General features: G+C 39.2%; 1 protein-coding gene across 4 annotated transcripts in view; it reads left to right on the top strand.

Moving 5' to 3' along the window:
- The window catches only part of LOC126183369 (alpha-1,3-mannosyl-glycoprotein 2-beta-N-acetylglucosaminyltransferase), an 87,750-nt gene that overhangs the window by 65,154 nt on the left and 3,270 nt on the right, over positions 1-19,326 (top strand). For all 4 annotated transcript variants that reach the window (XM_049925298.1, XM_049925297.1, XM_049925296.1 and 1 more), the window contains exon 11: positions 3,049-3,179. In XM_049925298.1, the coding sequence (XP_049781255.1) occupies positions 3,049-3,162 (114 nt within the window). In that variant the 3' untranslated portion in view covers positions 3,163-3,179. The remainder of the gene's footprint in view (positions 1-3,048; positions 3,180-19,326) is intronic.

Here is a 19,326-nt window from a genome sequence, read left to right as displayed (position 1 = left end):
ATCTGTGTGGGTTCTTTTTAACCATTCTCATTCTATTTTAAACTTTCCTGGATTGGGGATGAGGGACACTGTCCTTACTTTTAAAGATACAGTGAGGTTTCTGGGTCTGATATTTGACTCTAAGCTTACGTTATTACCACATCTTAAGGACCTGAAAAAAATGGTCACTTACAGCTTTAAGTATTTTAAAACGTCTTAGCCACAGTACGTGGGGAGCAGATATGACTTGTCTGCTCCTGTTTTACAGGGCATTTGTGCGATCTCAGTTCGATTATGAGTGCGCGGTGTATGGGTTTGGAAGACTTTCTTATTTAAAGATGTTGGACCTAGTGCACCATGAAGGGATTCGGTGGGCCACTGGGGCATTCAGAACAAGCCCCACACGTAGCCTCTGTGCAGAGGCTAGTGAACCACCACTTGACATCAGGCAAGGGCTACTTACCATGCGCCAGGTATATAATTACTGCCCATACCTTACACACCCACCTACCATACCATTGCCCAACCTCCACTGGAAAGGCTTTTTCGTAACCAGCAACAGTCAGTGAGGCCCAATGGGATTCGTGCACAGGATTTCCTTCTCGAGATGGTGTGGCCGGTTTTCATGTTTTACATCGCAATGGGAGCAGATTTCCATCTTGGCTTCTCCAGAGGCCCAGGCTTATTTTAGACTTAATGAATTTTAAGGAAGATTGTATGTCAGATTTTACATTTCAATCTCTCTTTTTTAACATTTTAGATATGCATCTAGGTTTCACAGTAGTGTACACTGATGGCTCCAAACAAGGGAATTCCCTTGGCTGCTCTGTCGTGTTCCCCAACTATGTCACCAGGATTTGCCTTCCTGACGAGTATACTATTTTCTCAGCGTAGCTCCATGCAATCCTGAAGGCACTGGAGCAGATGTGTCGTATTCGGGCCAAACAGTTTCTCATTTACTCAGATTCCCTTGGTGTCTTACAATCGTTACAGAACCTGTACCCAGCTGAGGGGTTGGTCTGGCTGATATATTGACCAACTGCACTTCCTCCAATGGCAGGGTAAGCATGTGTCATTCTGCTGGATGCAAGGTCATGTAAGTATATGGGGAAATGAAGAGGCTGATCGGGCTGCCAAGGAGGCCTACAGAGGACAGGACGTGGCACAGTTTCCCATTCCCTTGCAGGCTGTTGTTTCTGCACTGCACAGGGAGTGCATGCAGTTGTGGGATGAGGAATGGCTGGCGGTGATGGCCAATAAGCTGCTTTTAGTTAAGTCAACAACCTGACTGTGGCGTTCCTCCTGCCAGTTTCTCAGGTGGGATGAAGTGACCCTCACGTGTCTTAGAATTGGGCACTAGCTTTTTACTACTACGAGACAATCCCCCATTTTGTGATGCTTGTGGCGTGCACATCTCTATTCACCACATTTTAATGGAGTGCATTTTATATTGTGATGCAAGGGCAGAAGCAAATATTGGGAGGATCTACTCTCTATTTTAGCTGATGATGAGAGGAGTGTGACTAAGGTTTTAAAGTTTTATGATGTGTCTGGACTCTGGCCTAAACTTTAAGGCTGGAGGTTTTAGTGAGTTGCAGGGTGCCTGGCTTCTCCTTTTTTTATTCTTGTGGTCAGCCATCCTTGTCCATCTGCTGTATTGTTGTAGCTCCTTAACCACTTTCTTCCTGTGTCATTAATGTTTTACTACCGATGCAATACTTCCTTCCATGGTTCTGTGCAGGTGTGCCCATAGTTTTCCAACTTTTGTTACCTACGTTTTACGTGCTGTTTTATCTTCCTGTTTTGTGTATTTTACTGACACTCGTCTCAATCTGTTTTCATGCAGGTGCTAAAGACCTTGCTGCCGTGTGCCCATACAAATATGTCCATATCGAGAGAGCTTCACTACAACAAAAGTGTGTCATAAAATACAAGTAGCATGCCAAAATGACAATTATTGAAAGATATTCATCACACAAATAAACAAAAATATAAAAGTGCAATTTCAAAGCCATTAGGTCATCTCTTGGGTTGACTGATGAGTCCAAAGAGGACTCATCCCTGGAGGTAATGGAGTAAGTAGTCTGTGGAAGGGAACCAACAAGTCCCTCCTTTAAACCCACAACTGCCATGTATCTGTAATCTCAGAAGGAAGAAAAGGCAAATGTAGAAAAATGTCACAAATAAAGTGGCTCTCATAAAGCAGTGGAACCTAGATAGTTCAGGCTCTGTATGAACCAACTGAAAATTTTGACAGGGGGCAGACCACTGTATCTTGGGTTACTGCTTGCACTCAAGGAGAGAGGGCAATTGCAAGTCATGTTTTTGCCTTGACATTTCACCAGAAGGTGATGAGTGTGACTGTAGCTCTCTGCAGAAGTTTACCTGGGAAAGCAGGGTGGGGGGGTGGTATAAATGAGTTGGTCTTTGGTCTGTTTAGAGATGTTATGCCACAAGAATTAAATTTTGGCAGTTACACAAAAAGTTATATACTGGAGACGTGAAAGTTATCCATGGTGTATGATAATTATGCAATGACTAAAACCTCTGTACTCCAGACTCAAGGTTGAGGGGTTGGGGGAGGGTAGGGATGACATGCCCCTCCTTGCGGATACCTGTTAGAATAACATTTTGAAGCATAACAGTTTTACACTGCCATTCAGCTGGTTACCTGAACAGTTTTCATGAATGTTTATGTATCTAAATAGAGCCACTCTCCTTCCTTTGGCTTTTCAATACTTTGACCAGTATCATATCTGAACATGTTGTTTTTTATCCAATACTTTTTATTTACAATTTTTATTCTTTGGTTTGTATTTGTAATATAATAATGAAAACACTATAGCTTAGTATCTGTTACTTATATTTTAGCTTTGTGGTTTTGATATTTGTTGTTGCTCACTACCAGCATAGTTAATAAATGTTCAGAGAAATCTAACTCATTTTCCTTCTTAGTTATATTTATTGAATGAGTGGCTGCCTGAACATGAAGTTTTTAGTTATTTATTGGAATTTATTTCCAGACAGATATTTGAAGGTTTGTTAATGCACTTAACTATGTTTATGCAGAGTGGTGTCCCACGTACTGGATATCGTGGTGTTGTGAGCTTCATGTACAAAGGCAGGAGAGTATATTTAGCACCAAATGCCAACTGGAAAAGTTACGATCCAACGTGGAGCTAGCATAGGGGAGACTGTAGGTGAGTGTGGAATATATAATTTCTTAAATGAATATCTTTTGACTCTGATATTGAATTCACATTGTCAGAGAATCTGTATGTCTGACGTACTACACTTTGAAGCTGAAGCAATCATAAGTGAAGCTGAAGGCTATGCAGGCCGGGTTTGATAGGCCATGCTATGGAATCCTAAGCAGGAATGGAACAGGTTGTATAATATAAGAGACAGGGAGACCAGAAGAGGTGAGGATCATTCATGAAACTCTTTATTAGAGAGCTTCTGCCATATAATGATTGCAAGTGACCACATGGCAGTGCTGAAAATGATAAAGCTCTTCAGCTGTCCTTTCAACACTATGATATTGGTGTTGTGTCATGGAATTTTTTGAAGGAAGTTGAATTGAAATTTGAGGTGCTGTATTGTGGGAAGGTTACATTGGGATGCTTATGTGGCAGTTGGTGGTCAGTCTTGATTGGCAGGGATTGGGAGCAAGAACACATAAGGTTTTTTGTTAGTATGTCAGTTGGGAGGATGACAGAAATGTTTCCACTCTACATTGTGAGAAAAGGAAATCGTGCCTGTAACAGATGCAACGTTATTGTGTGAAGCTAAAAATGAGATTTTTGGAGATGACTGAAACGTCTTTAAAGCACAGGATATGGAAGTAAGTGTTGTAAAAAAACTGTAAATGGGGTAATAGGCATCTAACAAAATAATACATAATAAAACTTGGGATGGTAGAGTTCAGTCTCATTCTGTGCACCTGACGTCACACATTCTCTGGCAGCCAGTGTGCATTGAGTAGTGTTTTCAGTGTGCTGCTGTGAATGTAGTAGCCAATGTGAATGTTTAACATGATCGTAATGAGTTATTTAGTGAATTTTTATTCCATTAGTTACAAGTTGTTATGGGAGATGATTGGGATAAGTGATAAATTCTATTTAAGCAAATGAGGGACATAGTTTGCAGGATATGAGCTTTCTTCTAGCACAAAGCCCCTGTTTGCATGTACCACAACTCTTACTTGGCACTGGCAACACTGCATGCAGCAGCCATGCATCGACCTGCACAGACCACCATTGTTCACAAATCGGACTATAAGAGCCCTTCTTTCAGTCATTGTACGCCTTTTTTCTCCGGTGTTTTTGTTGATATATCCAATTTTGTGTTTGCAGTGTATAGATAGAGCCAGCCCAAACAAAATTTATTTAGTATGTTTATATGTTTAAACTTTCCATCATTGTTGGGGCTATGTGGACTGCAGTCATATAATTTATTGGGAAAAAAGGAAAAACTGTCTCAGGTTGCAATTAATGTTCTTAATTTTATTATGCCATGATTGATTTCAAGGCTGCTTCTAGTGTCCTCATAAGATGTAACTGATGCATATACATCAAATCGTTGTGTAATATGTTCATCTTTGGACCATGTCTTACTGACATCAGTTGTCCTTCAACAGTGTGTTTTGACAAACCAAGGACACACTGTACCACGCACGAAAAGAAACCCTTACTACTGAGGGTGTAATATTTTGACTGGTTTTATAAGCCCTTGGTTTGATGGTGCAAATTATTGAAGGACAACTAACATCAATGAGACATTGTCCTGTGATGTAACAAATATGTTAAATTGTGGTGTAACAAAATGAAGAGAGTCTAATTGCACTCTGAGGCAGTTTCTTATTTTTTCTTAACTGCTCATGCGTATTGCATGTGATGCCCAATGTTGAAGAAAAAACTTGTTTTGGTTATTATAACAAACAAGATGTTGCCTTAAATTATGGTTTTATGTCTATCAACTGATGGAGCAACCTCAGATTGGTCTATTGTTATATTCATTTGAAGGATAATTATTGACAGGTTAGCGCTGCACAGCATGGTTAGTGCTGGATGCAATCAATATTCTTAATGTTTTCTCTCTGTCTCAGTAAATATCCTTGCACTGAATTATGACACCAGACCAAGTTTAGGTTTTAGTATTAATTTAACACACCAAATTACAATTAACACAGCATTTTGTTTGAAATGAGAATCAAAATTACTTTTTCAGTTGACGCTGGGTGTCACTTGAAACATATGAACAGTTTTTGTTATGTACAACATAAAAACAACATTTGAAACAGATTTAGAAACCTTGGAGAAGTCGCCTGTTGACTCTTGGCGGGGAAACCTGTTACATGATCAAAAGTAGGCATATTATCTGAGATGAGTGAAAGAGATTGAGTGGAATGTAACAAGTCAAAATTCATACGCTAGATAGTTACTTAATCCTATGACTATATCATTTTGTTACTTAGAGAGATTGTCCTTGCAAGACCGAACACAGCTTATCATCTTGCTGGAAATAACAGGATGTATCTCAAATATTGTTGAGAAATAAACTTTATTAGCAGATGCCCGAATATATTTATAGTACTGGATGGAAGCCTGTAACAGAAGTATGTCAGACATTCAATTAATTAGATCAAGTGCAGTATGAATAAGTTGTTATGTGTGTTGCTTAAGCAGGAGAACCTTTTAGGCCAGGTGCTCATATGCTGTTAACATATGAAGCACTAACCTGTGAAACAAGGAGATGACCAGACTCAGGTTAAATCCATGTGCCTGACAAATGATGCTTGGCCTGTTACACTTGCCATTCTGAATGTGATGTGGTTTCCTACAACAATTTAGGCAACTACATGGCTGCTTCCACAGTTGATATACACTATGCATAAATAGTTGAAATGTAGAAACCCATGACACACACAGACAAATGTCTCTTTTTTTTTTTCTTCTCACCTGTTCCCTCGAATACTTCCCCTTCGTACTTTTTATATCTTCCATTTTGTGCATTTTTACTGCATTTCACATCAAGAATGATCATAGGTTTGGATTGAACACAGCCATCCACAAAAATTAAGTGCCTTTGTACAGGACTCTTCTATTAAAAAATGATGGTATTTTTTTCCAAAACATACACTGATCAGAAAAGTTACAGGTCCACACACGATATCTTGATAAGTTTGGGGGTGAATATGTGCCTGGTTCAGTTTTGGATACATCTACTCAGCATCCTCATGCCCGTGGAGTGTTCTTCAAACCATTCTGACACAATTGCTTAATTACTTTGTTGAAGGTATTTCTCATCTGTGGGGTACGCCAAGCAAACACCCAAATGTACTTGATTGGACAGTAGATTTTGTATAATGTGCCAGTAAGAGGTGATTATGGGTGTTTCAAGGATACCATTTCATCCCTTGCAAGTACTTTTTGTGTGTGAATACCTCTACACAGGGCTGAACAGTGACCTGTTGGCAAATGGGATGTCTTCTACACATGGATTTTGAGTTACTCTGACACTGTCATCCACTATGTACCACCTTGTGATAGGATTTATCAGTTCATATGAGCCTTTTTTGATGCTTTTGGTATTCAATGGCAGCGTTTTGTACTCATGCTATTCCCTCTGCTCTGCTTTATGTAGTAAGCATAGGTAGACATGACAGACAGAGGGTTCTAGATGGTATGACTGCTCACTGGTTGTGCAGCACTCAATTGACAGGGGATTTGCTCCACTGAGTTCCATATATGTACTATTAAAATCCAAATAGTCATTGGCAACCCCAGTCATCAACATGCGGCCCACAGAAGTTGACTGTGCAGCAGTGGCAGTTCATCAAGGTATGGTACACCTGTAAACTTCAAAAAGGGACCAGCATATTGTACAGATTTTAAAAAAAATGTGATTAGATTTTACAAAAGGAATAGCCTGTGCAAAATACTTGCACATAACCAGACAGTGAATATTTGACCTCTGTTGTGAATAGTATGATAGACTGAGAGGGAAACTCATCAACAAAGGACCAGTGGCTGTAGCCCATAAAGATATTATTGATGTAGGTAACACCAGATTTCATTCTGCTGCAGTAATGAGGAAAAAATTTAACTGATTTTTCATGGGAACTATTGACCCATTCATAGTATTTCCATGATATAACATCAAGAAAGGACTGTCATTTTTGCTGATTAGATATCATCACTGTCCAAACCTTTCATAATAATGATGTGAAAACCACATTAAAAAGCTTCGTGACTGGATAACAATTCTTTTTTCAATTGGTATAGGATAATTTACTACCGATAGTGCAAATTGGTTGCTTACCAAGACACACTCCAGACAGCTGTACTAAGTGTAACTCACTGATACAAAGACTGGCTGACTATGAAACAACAATATTGACTGAAGCCTTGAAGGCTGTGCTGGCATGTCATCAGCACCAAATAGGATGGAACTGGGAGGAAACTCAGGTGTAGACTTTAGTGTGAATGAGAACATTAATAACAATATTACAGATGACACTTCTTGGCAAATTAAAACTGTGCACCGGATCAGGACTCAATCCTGAGACCTTTGTATTTCATGGGCAAGTGCTCTACTGTCTGAGCTATCCAAAACAACTAGTGACGTACCCTCACAGCTTTACTTCCATCAGTACCACATCTCTTTCCTTCCAAACTTTACAGAAGTTCTCCTGCATAACTTGCAGGACTGGCACTCGTGGAATAAAGGATGTTGTGGAGAGGTGGCTTAGCCACAGCCTGGGGAATTGTTTTGAGAATGAATTTTTACTCTGCAGCATTGTGTGCACTGATACGGAAGAAGAACTTCTGTGATGTTCAACATTCTGTACCTAGTTATTAAACAATTTTGTAAATGACCCAGCTGAGAGAGCAAAGTGAGGTAGTGCGGTTGTTGGCACACTGGACCTGCATTCGGGAGGATGACTGTTCAAACCCTCATCTGGCCATCCTGATTTAGGTTTTCTGTGATTTCCCTAATTGTGTAAGGCAGATGCTGGGATGGTTCCTACAAAAAGTCACATCTGATTTCCGTCCCTATCAGTCCCCAATCTGAGCTTGTACTCCATCTCTAATGACCACATTGTTGAAAGAGCATTAAATACTAATCTCCTCATCGTCAGAGAGGCACCAAGCTCATGGAGTAATGCAATAAATGTATGTGAGTATTGCCATAAGTGTCCAGGTGCAGAAAGATACTATCAAAGAACAATGAGTTCTAAAGAAAAAAAAAAAAAAATTCCGATCGTATTTCCCTCAGAAACATTGTACATAATAGCTTTATAGATTGTGTTGTATTAACTTTAGTCACACACACACACCACACACACACACACACACACACACACACACACAAAAACCACTGTTTTGCTACAGAGGTTGGACAAGCTTGATGGGAGAAGCAATCTGGGTGGTGTGTGTAAGGAGGAGGCTGGGGCAGGGAGAGGGAGGGAAAGCATGGTAGGAGTGGGGAACTGTAAAGTGCTGCTTGTGGGAGCAGACAGGGACATTATGGGGACAGGGTAAAGCAGGTAGGTGCAGTCAGGGGCCAGACTGGGAGGAGAGGGGAGGGAGGACAGGGAGTGGAAAAGGAGAGAAGTAAAGATTCTGTGATGCATTGGTGGAATAGAAGACTGTGTAGTGCTGTAGTGGGAGCAGGGAAGGGGATTGGTGGGTGAAGGACAGTGACTAACGAAGGTTGAGTCCAGGATTGGGGGGGGGGGGGGGGAGGAGGGGGGGAGGCATTACTGGAACGTCGATGTTTTGCAGGGAGAGCACCCACGTGCACAATTCAGAAAAGCTGGTGTTGGCAGGAAGGATCCAGATGGTGCAGCCTGCAAAGCAGTCACTGAAGTGAAGAACATTGCATTGAGCAGTGTGCTGAGCCTTTGGGTGTTCTAGCTGTCTCTTGGCCACAATTTGTTGGTGGCCATTCATGCGGACAGACAGCTTGTTGGTTGCCACGCTTATGTAGAATGCAGCTCAGTGGTTGCAGCTTAGCTTTTAGACCACATTACTGCTTTGACAGGTAGCCGTGCCTTTGATCTGGTGGGTGATGCTTGTGACTGGACTAGAGTAGGTGGTGGTAGAAGGATGGTATTGCATCTAGGTATACTACAGGGATATGAGCCATGAGGCAAGGGGATGGGAGCAGAGGTGGAGTAAGTATGGTTGAGGATATTGTGTGGATTTGGTGGGCAGCGGACTACTACTGTGAGAGGGGTGGGAAGAAGAGCATGTAGGATATTCCTCATTTCAGAGCACGACAAGAGGCAGACAAAACCCTGGTGGAGAGTGCGATTCAGTTGCTCCAGTCTTGAGTCATGAGATGAATACTCCTTTGTGGCCAGAGAGTAGGGCTTTGGGAGGTGGTGGGTGACTGAAGAGATAAAGCATGGGAGATCTCTTTCTGTACGAGGTTGGGAGGGTAATTTCATTCTGTGAAGGCTTCAGTGAGACCCTTGGTGTATTTTGAGAAGGACTGCTCATCACCACAGATGCAACAGACATGGGTGGCTAGGCTGTGTGGAAGGGACATCAGAGTCTGGAATGAGTGGTAGCTGTTGAAGTGGAGGTATTGTTGGTGGTTGGTAGGTTTGATATGTACGGAGGTACTAATGTAGCCATCTTTGAGGTGGAGGTCAGCATAGAGGAAGGTGGCTTGTTTGGTTGAGGAGGACCAGCTGAAGTGAATGGGGGAGAAGGTGTCCTCACCTTCAATCCAGATCACAAAGATGTGAACCTGAACCAAGTGATGGGTTTAGGGTTCTGGATGGTTAGGAAGGATTCTTCTAGGTGGCCCATGTATAGGTTTGCATAGGATGGTGCAATGCAGGGGTGCTCTTTGCTGTACCATGTTGTTGTTGTTTGTAGGTGAAGCCTGAAAATTCCATATTACCAAAACCATTCTCAGAAGTGCTAGAGGAAGTTTTCAGATTCTTAAACTGGGAAAAAGGAGGAGGAATGAGTTACATGAACATATTTGAACCACCACTCTTTCGCTGAGTGTGAGTTAACCTAACTGCAAAACCGTATTCTATACTTGGAGTTGTATTGAAGTAAGTTAATTTGATTGCTGTAGAGCTGATATTATGGGAAATATTCCATTGATGTACATTGGGCAACATTTAACTAATGTGCTTTTTCCCACATTTATCATCAATGTATACAATAAGATGGGCAGTTCCATTTCTCACAGGAAATAACAACTTTTACAAGTAGGCACTTTCGCTGTGCTAATTATCAGTATGGCAGTGGCAGAATATTTACAGTAAACAGTCACAGCTAGACTCCGACACAACGTACAGCTGAGCATATTGACTTCAGTATGTACATAAGCTACCAGTACTCCATGTCTTATGATAGGTGACACAAATAAACAAATGTTACCTAAAACACTGTATTGTTCAGTATTGGCTCAAGGTAAAATTCATAATGTTTAATACAGTTCAGATGCTAATTGATCACACAGGTATACTGAATGTGTGATTACTGGCAACAAACATCCACATATATGTTAACTGAGTACATAATTGCAGAACACAACCAAGATGTTGCTCATAAAATAAGTGGGCACAGGCTTCTACACAATACTAACTAGCTTCAAGTTCCTGAACTTTTGCATAGAAGTTGCCTCTAAGATTACCAGGTGCAGACTGAGGATTTTGGGGTGAGGTAGGAGTTATAAAGACTAGTGTATGAACACTGTCGTATTTTGGTTACTACATAATCATTTGGAAAACAGATAGGTTACATTTTGTTAATGGATGAGCTGTATGTAAAGATAGTAATTTGGTACAGAGCTGAGTGGATGGTCTGAATCAGAGGTTCAGACAGTCCTGCGACCATGTAGGCTGCAGATTCCTCAACTTGCGCCATAGGGTGGTGGGGTTTCGGGTTCCACTAAATAGGTCAGGTGTCCACTACACACAGGAGGCAGCTACACAGGTAGCAGGGGCTGTGTGGTGTGGACTGGGTGGTTTTTTAGGTTAGACGGTCTGGGAAAAGATCAAAGAGGGCTCCAGTCTCAAAGGGTACCGGGTAAAGAAACAACGAAAATCGACCAAGTAACAGTCGGTATTGTAGTTGTAAATTGTGGTAGCTGTGTAGGTAAAGTACCAGAGCTTCAAGCGCTGATAGAAAGCACTGAAGCTGAAATAATTATAGGAACAGAAAGCTGGCTAAAGCCGGAGATAAATTCTGCCAAAATTTTTACAGAGGTGCAAACCGTGTTCAGAAAGGATAGATTAAATAAGGTAGGTGGTGGTGTGTTTGTGTCTGTTGGTAGTAGTTTATCTTCTAGTGAAGTTGAAATAGATAGTTCCTGCAAATTACTATGGGTAGATGTTATACTCAACATCTGTACCAAAATAATAATTGACTCAGATGATATGATAGCTGAACACTTCAAAGAAAATTTGAATCTCATTACAAATAAGCACCCCACTCATACAGTTATAATTGGTGGAGACTTCAGTCTACCCTCGATTTGTTGGCGAAAATACATGTTCAAAGCCGGTGGTCGACAGAAAACTTCTTCCGTAATTGTACTAAATGGTTGCGAAAACACACTTGACCTCTTAGCCACAAATATTCCTGATCTAATAGAGAGCGTCATGACGGATACAGGGATTAGTGAACACAAGGCCATTGTAGTGAGGCTCAAAACCATATCAACCAAAACCACTAAAAATAAATGCAAGATATATCTATTTAAAACAGCAGACAAAAATTTGCTTGATGCCTTCCTAAGAGAGAGTCTCCATTCCTTCCCAGCTAATTATATAAGTGTAGGCCAGATATGACTCAAATTCAAAGATACAGTATCAACAGCAATAGATATATTCATACCACATAAGTTAATAAGAGATGGGACTGATCCACCATGGTACACAAAACACGTCAGAACACTGTTGCAGAAGCAACAAAAAAAAAAAGCATGCCAAATTCAGAAGAACGCAAAATCCCTAAGACTAGCTAAGTTTCACAGAAGCTCGAAATTTAGTGCGGATGTCAATGTGAGATGCTTTTAATAGTTTCCACAATGAAATATTGTCTCAAAATATGGTAGAAAACGCCAAGAGATTCTGGTCGTATGTAAAGTACACCAGTGGCAAAAAAAAAAAAAAAAAAAAAAGACAGTCAATACCGTAACTGTGCGATGGCGATGGAAATGTCACCGATGATGATGCCACTAAAGTGGAGTTACTAAATAGAGTTTTCCTCCATTCCTTCACGAAAGAAGACAAAGTAAATATTCCAGAATTCGAAACCAGAACAGCTGTTAGCATGAGTGACATAAAAGTAGATATCTTAGGTGTTGCGAAACAACTCAAATCACTTAAGAAAGGCAAGTCTTCCGGTCCAGATGGTATACCAATCAGGTTCCTCTCAGAGTATGCAGATGCAATAGTGCCTTTCTTCGCACTCACATACAACCACTCACTTGGCGAAAGGTCTGTACCTAAAAGACTGGAAAGTAGCACAGGCCACACCAATATTCAAGAAGGGAAATAGGAGTAACCCACTAAATTACAGACCCATATCACTGACCTCAATTTGCAGTAGGGTTTTGGAGCATATACTGTACTCGAACATTATTAATCACCTTGAAGAGAATGATTTATTGATACATAACCAACACGGATTCAGAAAATATCGTTCTTGTGCAACACAGCTAGCTCTTTATTCCCATGAAGTAATGAGTGCTGTCGACAAGGGATCTCAGATCGATTCCATATTCCTAGATTTCCAAATTGCGTGCATATGGAGTATCGTCTCAGTTGTGTGTCTGGATTCGTGATTTCCTCTCAGAGAGGTCACTTTTCATAGTGATAGACAGTAAATCATCGAGTAGAACAGAAGTGATATCTGGCGTTCTGCAAGGTAGTGTCATAGGCCCTTTGCTATGATCTAGGTGATAATCTGAGCAGCCACCCTTAGATTGTTTGCAGATGACGCTGTAATTTACCGTCTAGTAAAATCATCAGACGATCAATTCCAATTACAAAATGATCTAGAGAGAATTCCTGTATGGTGCGAAAAGTAGCAATTATCACTAAACAAAGAAAAGTGTGGTGTTGTCATCCACATGGGTACTAAAAGAAATCCGATACATTTTGGGTATACAATAAATAACAGAAATCTAAGGGCTGTCAATTCGACTAAATACATAGGAATTACAATTATGAGCAACTTAAATTGGAAAGATCACATGGATAATGTTGTGGAGAGGGCGAAACAAAGACAGCGCTTTGTTGGCAGAACACTTAGAAGATGCGACAAACCCACTAAAGAGACAGCCTACATTACACTTGTCTGTCCTCTCCTGGAATATTGCTGAGCGGCATGGGATCCTTACCAGGTAGAATTAACGGAGGACATTGAAAAAGTGCAAAGAAGGGCTGCTCATTTTGTGTTATTGTACAGTAGGGGTGAGAGTGTCACTGATATGATATGCGAGTTGGGGTGGCAGTCCCTGAAACAAAGGCGGTTTTCTTTGCGGCGAGATCTATTTATGAAATTTCAATCATTAACTTTCTCTTCTGAATGCATAAATATTTTGTTGACACCCACCTACATAGGGAGAAATGATAATCATAATAAAATAAGAGAAATCAGAGCTTGAACGGAAAGATTTAGGTGTTCCTTTTTCCCATGCGCCATTCAAGAGCGGAATGATAGAGAAGTAGTATGAAAATGGTTCGATGAACCCTCTGCCAGGCACCAAGTGTGAATTGCAGAGTAACGATGTAGATGTAGATATGTGGTGAGTTAATAAAATGTAGGAGGGTATGCTGAAAACTAATGCCACCAAATTTTTTATGTGAAAACTCTGCACCTTTTTTAAAAATAAAACAAACATTATTAACATTCTACATCTTGATTCTACATGTACACATATTTGTAGCCCTCTAACACTACTGTGGTCCAAATTGTAGTGTGTAACACAGCAGTGTGTAATGCAACTATGTTGGTGCCTGAGAAACAGCATGCTGTAATCAAGTTTCTAATTTGAAGAGTTCATCCACACTTGGAGCAACCTCCCATTCAGCATGACAATGCCAGACCACACACAAGTGCTGCGACATCTGCAACAGTCTGATGCCTTGGGTTCCCTGTCAGTGATTACCCTCCATAAAGTTCCGACTTGCCCCCATCCAATTTGCATCTGTTTCCAAAACATAAAGAACACCTTCAAGGGCTTCACTTTGTTAGTGATGAAGTGGTGCAAGCAGAGGGAAACACTGAACAGTGACAGTATCAACAAATTGGTCTCTTGGGAGAAATGTGTTCATCACCAGAGTGACTATTTGGAGAAATGAATATGTAAACATGAAGAATAAAGATGTAGAATATCAATAACATTCATTTTATATAAAAAGCCTTAATAGTTATAACAAAAAAGAAAAAAAAATTGGAGACATTACTTTTCAGAACATCCTTGTAAAAGTTCATGTAACCATTTTAAGTTATAACAAAAAAGAAAAAAAAATTGGAGACATTACTTTTCAGAACATCCTTGTAAAAGTTCATGTAACCATTTTATCTGTCAACATTGGGAACAATCATTTACTAGTACATACACCATTTGCAGACTTTTAAGCATTTATGCACATTTATAATTATTTGCTTGATTGATTAAGGGTGGTAGGCAGACGAATAGGCCGACTTGGATCAGGAAAGGCACCACAGGACATTTTAATTTCCACTGTCTATAATTTTACAAATAAATTCATAAAACTTTGTCAATATGACCAGAAGGGATTCAGGATTCACACTCATAGCAGTGGAAGTCCAGAAATAAAATAATTTTTTTTTACATGTGAAATTTCATCATTTGTTTCATTTACTATTGGCTGCATTTGTTGCTATAGGTATACTTTTCTTCATAAGTAAGAGATATTCTTCAATGAATTTTGCACAATATACAAACCACACTTACAGGTGTGTGAAACTCTAGAATTTATTTAATTTTTACCACAGTTTTTAATGGATTTGGAAAATTCTAGAGTTTTGCGTTAAGGAGTTTGTGTTTAATAAGCATACCAAGTTTGAAAGTAATAGGATATTTATTTTGGATGTTACATTTACCTAAGCACAGAAATTTGTTTTTTGCAGAAAATGGCTGATAAAGTTTCTGCTTGTATTTGGCATTCTTTTAGTACAGCCCAACACCATAAGCAGGTTCTTTTTCATTTTCTAAATCAGTTTTCTTTCTTTTCACATTCCTATGATGCACTCTTCTTGATTTTATCACCTCCAAAAATGATTTATCTGCTTCCACTACAAGCTCTCCGCCGATAGCATACAAAGCTTTGATGCAATGCACTCCGGACTTAATTCCCATTTTCTTTAAAACATATTTCCTGCTTTGCACACCATCAGTAAAACATTAAACTCCACCGTAAACACCAATAGCAAGTGCATTTCTTCCCACAAAAATGGCTTTTGGCAATCTATCCCATACACATTGGTTAAAAATTTCATTTGGATTTTGGGTACCACCATGAAGACATTTATTCAATAATTTTTCATTTGCAAGGTCCCTGAATATAGGTTTGGTGGCTTCCATTACAGCAGTTGGTAGAGAATTCCTGTGATGATATTCTTCACCACCAGTAGTTGACCTTTGGTAGACACACACACACACACACACACACACACCATGATTCACTTCCTTTTGCGCTAAAGTTGTGGGTAGGGTTATAATCTGTGGACATTTTGTGGAAGTTTAAGGCCCAAACTGCTTGCTTCACATTTTTCAAGTCCCCTGTGTTTCTTCTTATTGCCAGGCCATAATATGTCTGTAGCTTGTCAATTTCTGCATCCGTCAGTCGCCCTCTCCCTTTTATTCCCTTCCCATCAGATAATTTTTTTCCTAACAAATTTTGTCTCAACCTTCCAAGTCTAGTGCCAAGTCTTTTCTGTACACATCCCACACATTCTAACTTCTGCACAATAGTCTCAGCTCTATATGGATCACATTTCTGAAACTCAAGGAAAGCTTTGCTATCACCATCACCAAGACCCTTCACATATCGCAGGCCACGGGAGGCAACAGATCTGGTAAACTGCCCTTCCACTTGAGCTTTTATAGTTCATATTATATTGATCATCTGGAATCCCTTTCATGCAGCTATTACAAAATTTGCTCAACACTTCAGCATGTAGTACTTTGTTAGTGTCAGCAGATGTTGTAACACCACCATTCAATGAAGTGTGCCCTCTTTTTTGCCAGGTACCATCAAAAGTGGCCACTATGGCCCTGTCACCATCATTTTCGATAATAGATTCTTCTGCAACACTTTTCATTGATGATTCTGCAACTTGCTGGAGGAGGTGGAGGATTCAACACATGCCATATACTACTCTCAAATTCATTCATAACCTTTGTTCATGATTTTAGATGTTGTGCAAGATGCACAAATGTTGCATTTGCTGCATATCACAGATATGTTCATACCAAGGCGTTTCCTGGCACTCTCATCTTCCACCACAGAAACACACTGCAAACGAAAGCAATGCTTGCAGATAACGTTGTCCAATATTAACTGTGACAGTATGTTAACATCAACAATAATATGACATGAATGTTCAGATTCACAGACTCCATTTCCATTTGCACCAAAAATAAGTTTCCTTCTTGAAGTACTCGGCAGTGGTTTTTTTACTGGCTCTGAGAGGTTGCAGTCTTGAGACACTGGTGTAACATTTGTTATAGCCCCCTTTACTGTGTATCTGTTGCCCTGGTGACGTTGATTACGGTTGAAGCAATGAATTCTAGGCATCTTGTGTGATAATATGCCACAAATGAACAACGCAGCCAAATGAAAATTGTTTTGAAATTCACAACACCACACTGCAAGCTTTTCAAAACAGAGAACAAACAAAATCAATGATCAAAACAATGCACGTCGATAGCAGCAGAGAAAGTATCAATATCAATAGTCTTTTGTTTCATGTATGACAATCTCTGGCGCAAATATAAACATTCAAATTCTACAGAGCGAAATACACTTATGAACGACGGAAGAATGCTGTGCAAAGGGGTGTGGTGCTGCATCTTGGTACACTTAAGACCAAATAACATGCCTTATAATCTCTCAGATATATATGTTTTGTACATCAAACTATTCAGGAAGATGTGCACTACATAATAGGCATATTTTTGAAAAATTGAATTTTTTTAAATTTTTGACGTCCTACTCTTCTTAATGGAGGATGATGTTCATGCCAGCAGAGTTTGAGCACTAAAAGTACAGTGATAAAAGCTGGAATGTAACAAGTACAATTGCTAAATTCACAATGGAAACTCTAGGTGCTTACAAAATTTAATGTTAATTGTCTCATAAGTTAATTAGTTTCAATTAAAATTATGTTACTACAGTGTTTGGATGCTAGTCTTTCTAATGAGTAGTACTTATGTGTCTAAGTGACTGATTAGTTCATACAAAATCTATCCTTACATGTCTTTACGATAAGTTCAATTATTCATTACTTTTAATTAATAAAGTTTCCAATAAAACTAAATATGCTGTTGGAACCAGTTGACCAACAATTATCATAGGAAAAATTGAGTTAGCAAGAAATATAGTGTGATAGAGTGAATAGTGTTTGGACAGATTTGGGCATTTACTACTTGTACCCAATGATTGTAACTAACTTCAAAATGGGAAAAAAATGAATTATTAGTAGAGGTGCCATAAGAACAGATGGAAAGATTCTAGATTGCACTGTTTCAAGATAACATGCTGTTTACCTCTAGGGGAGGTAAGATAAACTTAAACAATGAGTGGAAGAATGTAATAGAGTATGTTTGGAAGTAGGCCTGAGATCTGTTATAATTTGACAAAACTAATGTACAGTTAACAGTTGAGTATAAAGTAGTACAAAGTGACTCTGAAGTCATGTAACCAGTTGATAACCTGATATGTAAAGCAGTTTAAGATAACAACTGGATGGACAGGAAAAAAAAGAAAAAAGATTTGGGGTGTTTTTCATAAACTACATAGAGCATAAACTCAAATTCATCACAGTGCTCTTCAAATCTCTGTAGTGTGATTCTGGGCCTATGATATAGATAGGTGTCCTTAAAAATAAAGTGACTGATGAGGAAGGAGTCTGTCAGAGAGAGATGTACGTGATCAACAATGATATTAACATTAGAGCTGGTCAGTGGATTCAGTTATCCATCGAGTAATGTGGAGTACCAGGTACTGTGTGCCCACTGGTTACTTTTGGTGCTGCTGTAGATGCAGATGAGCAGTCTGGGTCCAGCCAGAGCAAATAAAATGACAGCTACTTGACCTAAATATAGCTAGATAGCTGATTTGGTTAATGGATGAGTAAATTAGAGCTGCCAACTAGTGTGCTCCCTGCAGTTATCTGCAAGAGGCAGTGGGGAAAGAAATGAGGCAGTCATTTGACAAAAGACAGCAGATGGACATTGACACTATTTTCTCATATGCTGAATGTATTGAACAGAGAGAAGCATGTATATTGAAATTTATATTGATTTGCAGATTCTTCTTGATCAAGTCTGAGAATATTATTCCATCTCTAACTGAAAAATAATAATTTTTCTACATGTGAAATATGAAAATGGTTGTATGGCAGTTTTTTGAGAAAGAAGAGCACCAAAAACAAACTATGTAGCCAGTGTGGGGTCCTGAGACACAGGTGGAGGAAAGTGTAGTCTCCACAATTATGTAAAGAAATGTTACAAAGATTATAATAGTGATGAGGGGCCAAGAAAATAATGAAATCTTGAAGTACGAAAAATGAATACATATATGTGAAAATATTTGTGAATAAATTATTTAGTAAAATTGTATTTATTGTTAAGTTTTCCTGTTATTCCTATGGTGGGTTGAATATGCACCACCTGGAATCTGACGTTTGTCTCCAGAATAAAATCCTTCGCCAAGAAAGACATTTCCATTTTGTAGATTTGAGCGAAGTACAAAAATTTATTTAATTTATACTGATCACAAAATATTTAGTATGATAGTCTTATAAATTTGTATGAGTAGATGAATTTTAGGACTGCAGTGATTTTTATTAATGTATAATTAGTTGACAATGTACTAACTTACTGAGAATGCATAAAGAGCAGCAGAAGTTGTCTACAGCTATTGTTTTGAAACCAACAAACAGCACAGTTTAATTTAAAATAGAAGAAAAAATTTGATACCTGTATCTTATTGGTTAATATGGTTATGATAACACACTGTTTGCTATTTTTGAGGCCATAGTGACAAATTATCATTATATTTAGCATATCAAAAAGTATGTAAAGTGAAATAGATGCCTGGCCATGTATGTG

Source organism: Schistocerca cancellata, chromosome 4 (assembly GCF_023864275.1).
Source record: "Schistocerca cancellata isolate TAMUIC-IGC-003103 chromosome 4, iqSchCanc2.1, whole genome shotgun sequence".
Classification (NCBI taxonomy): Eukaryota; Metazoa; Arthropoda; class Insecta; order Orthoptera; family Acrididae; genus Schistocerca; species Schistocerca cancellata.
The sequence above is the reverse complement of the archived record's forward strand: the minus strand, read 5'-3'. Positions and strand labels throughout refer to the sequence as shown.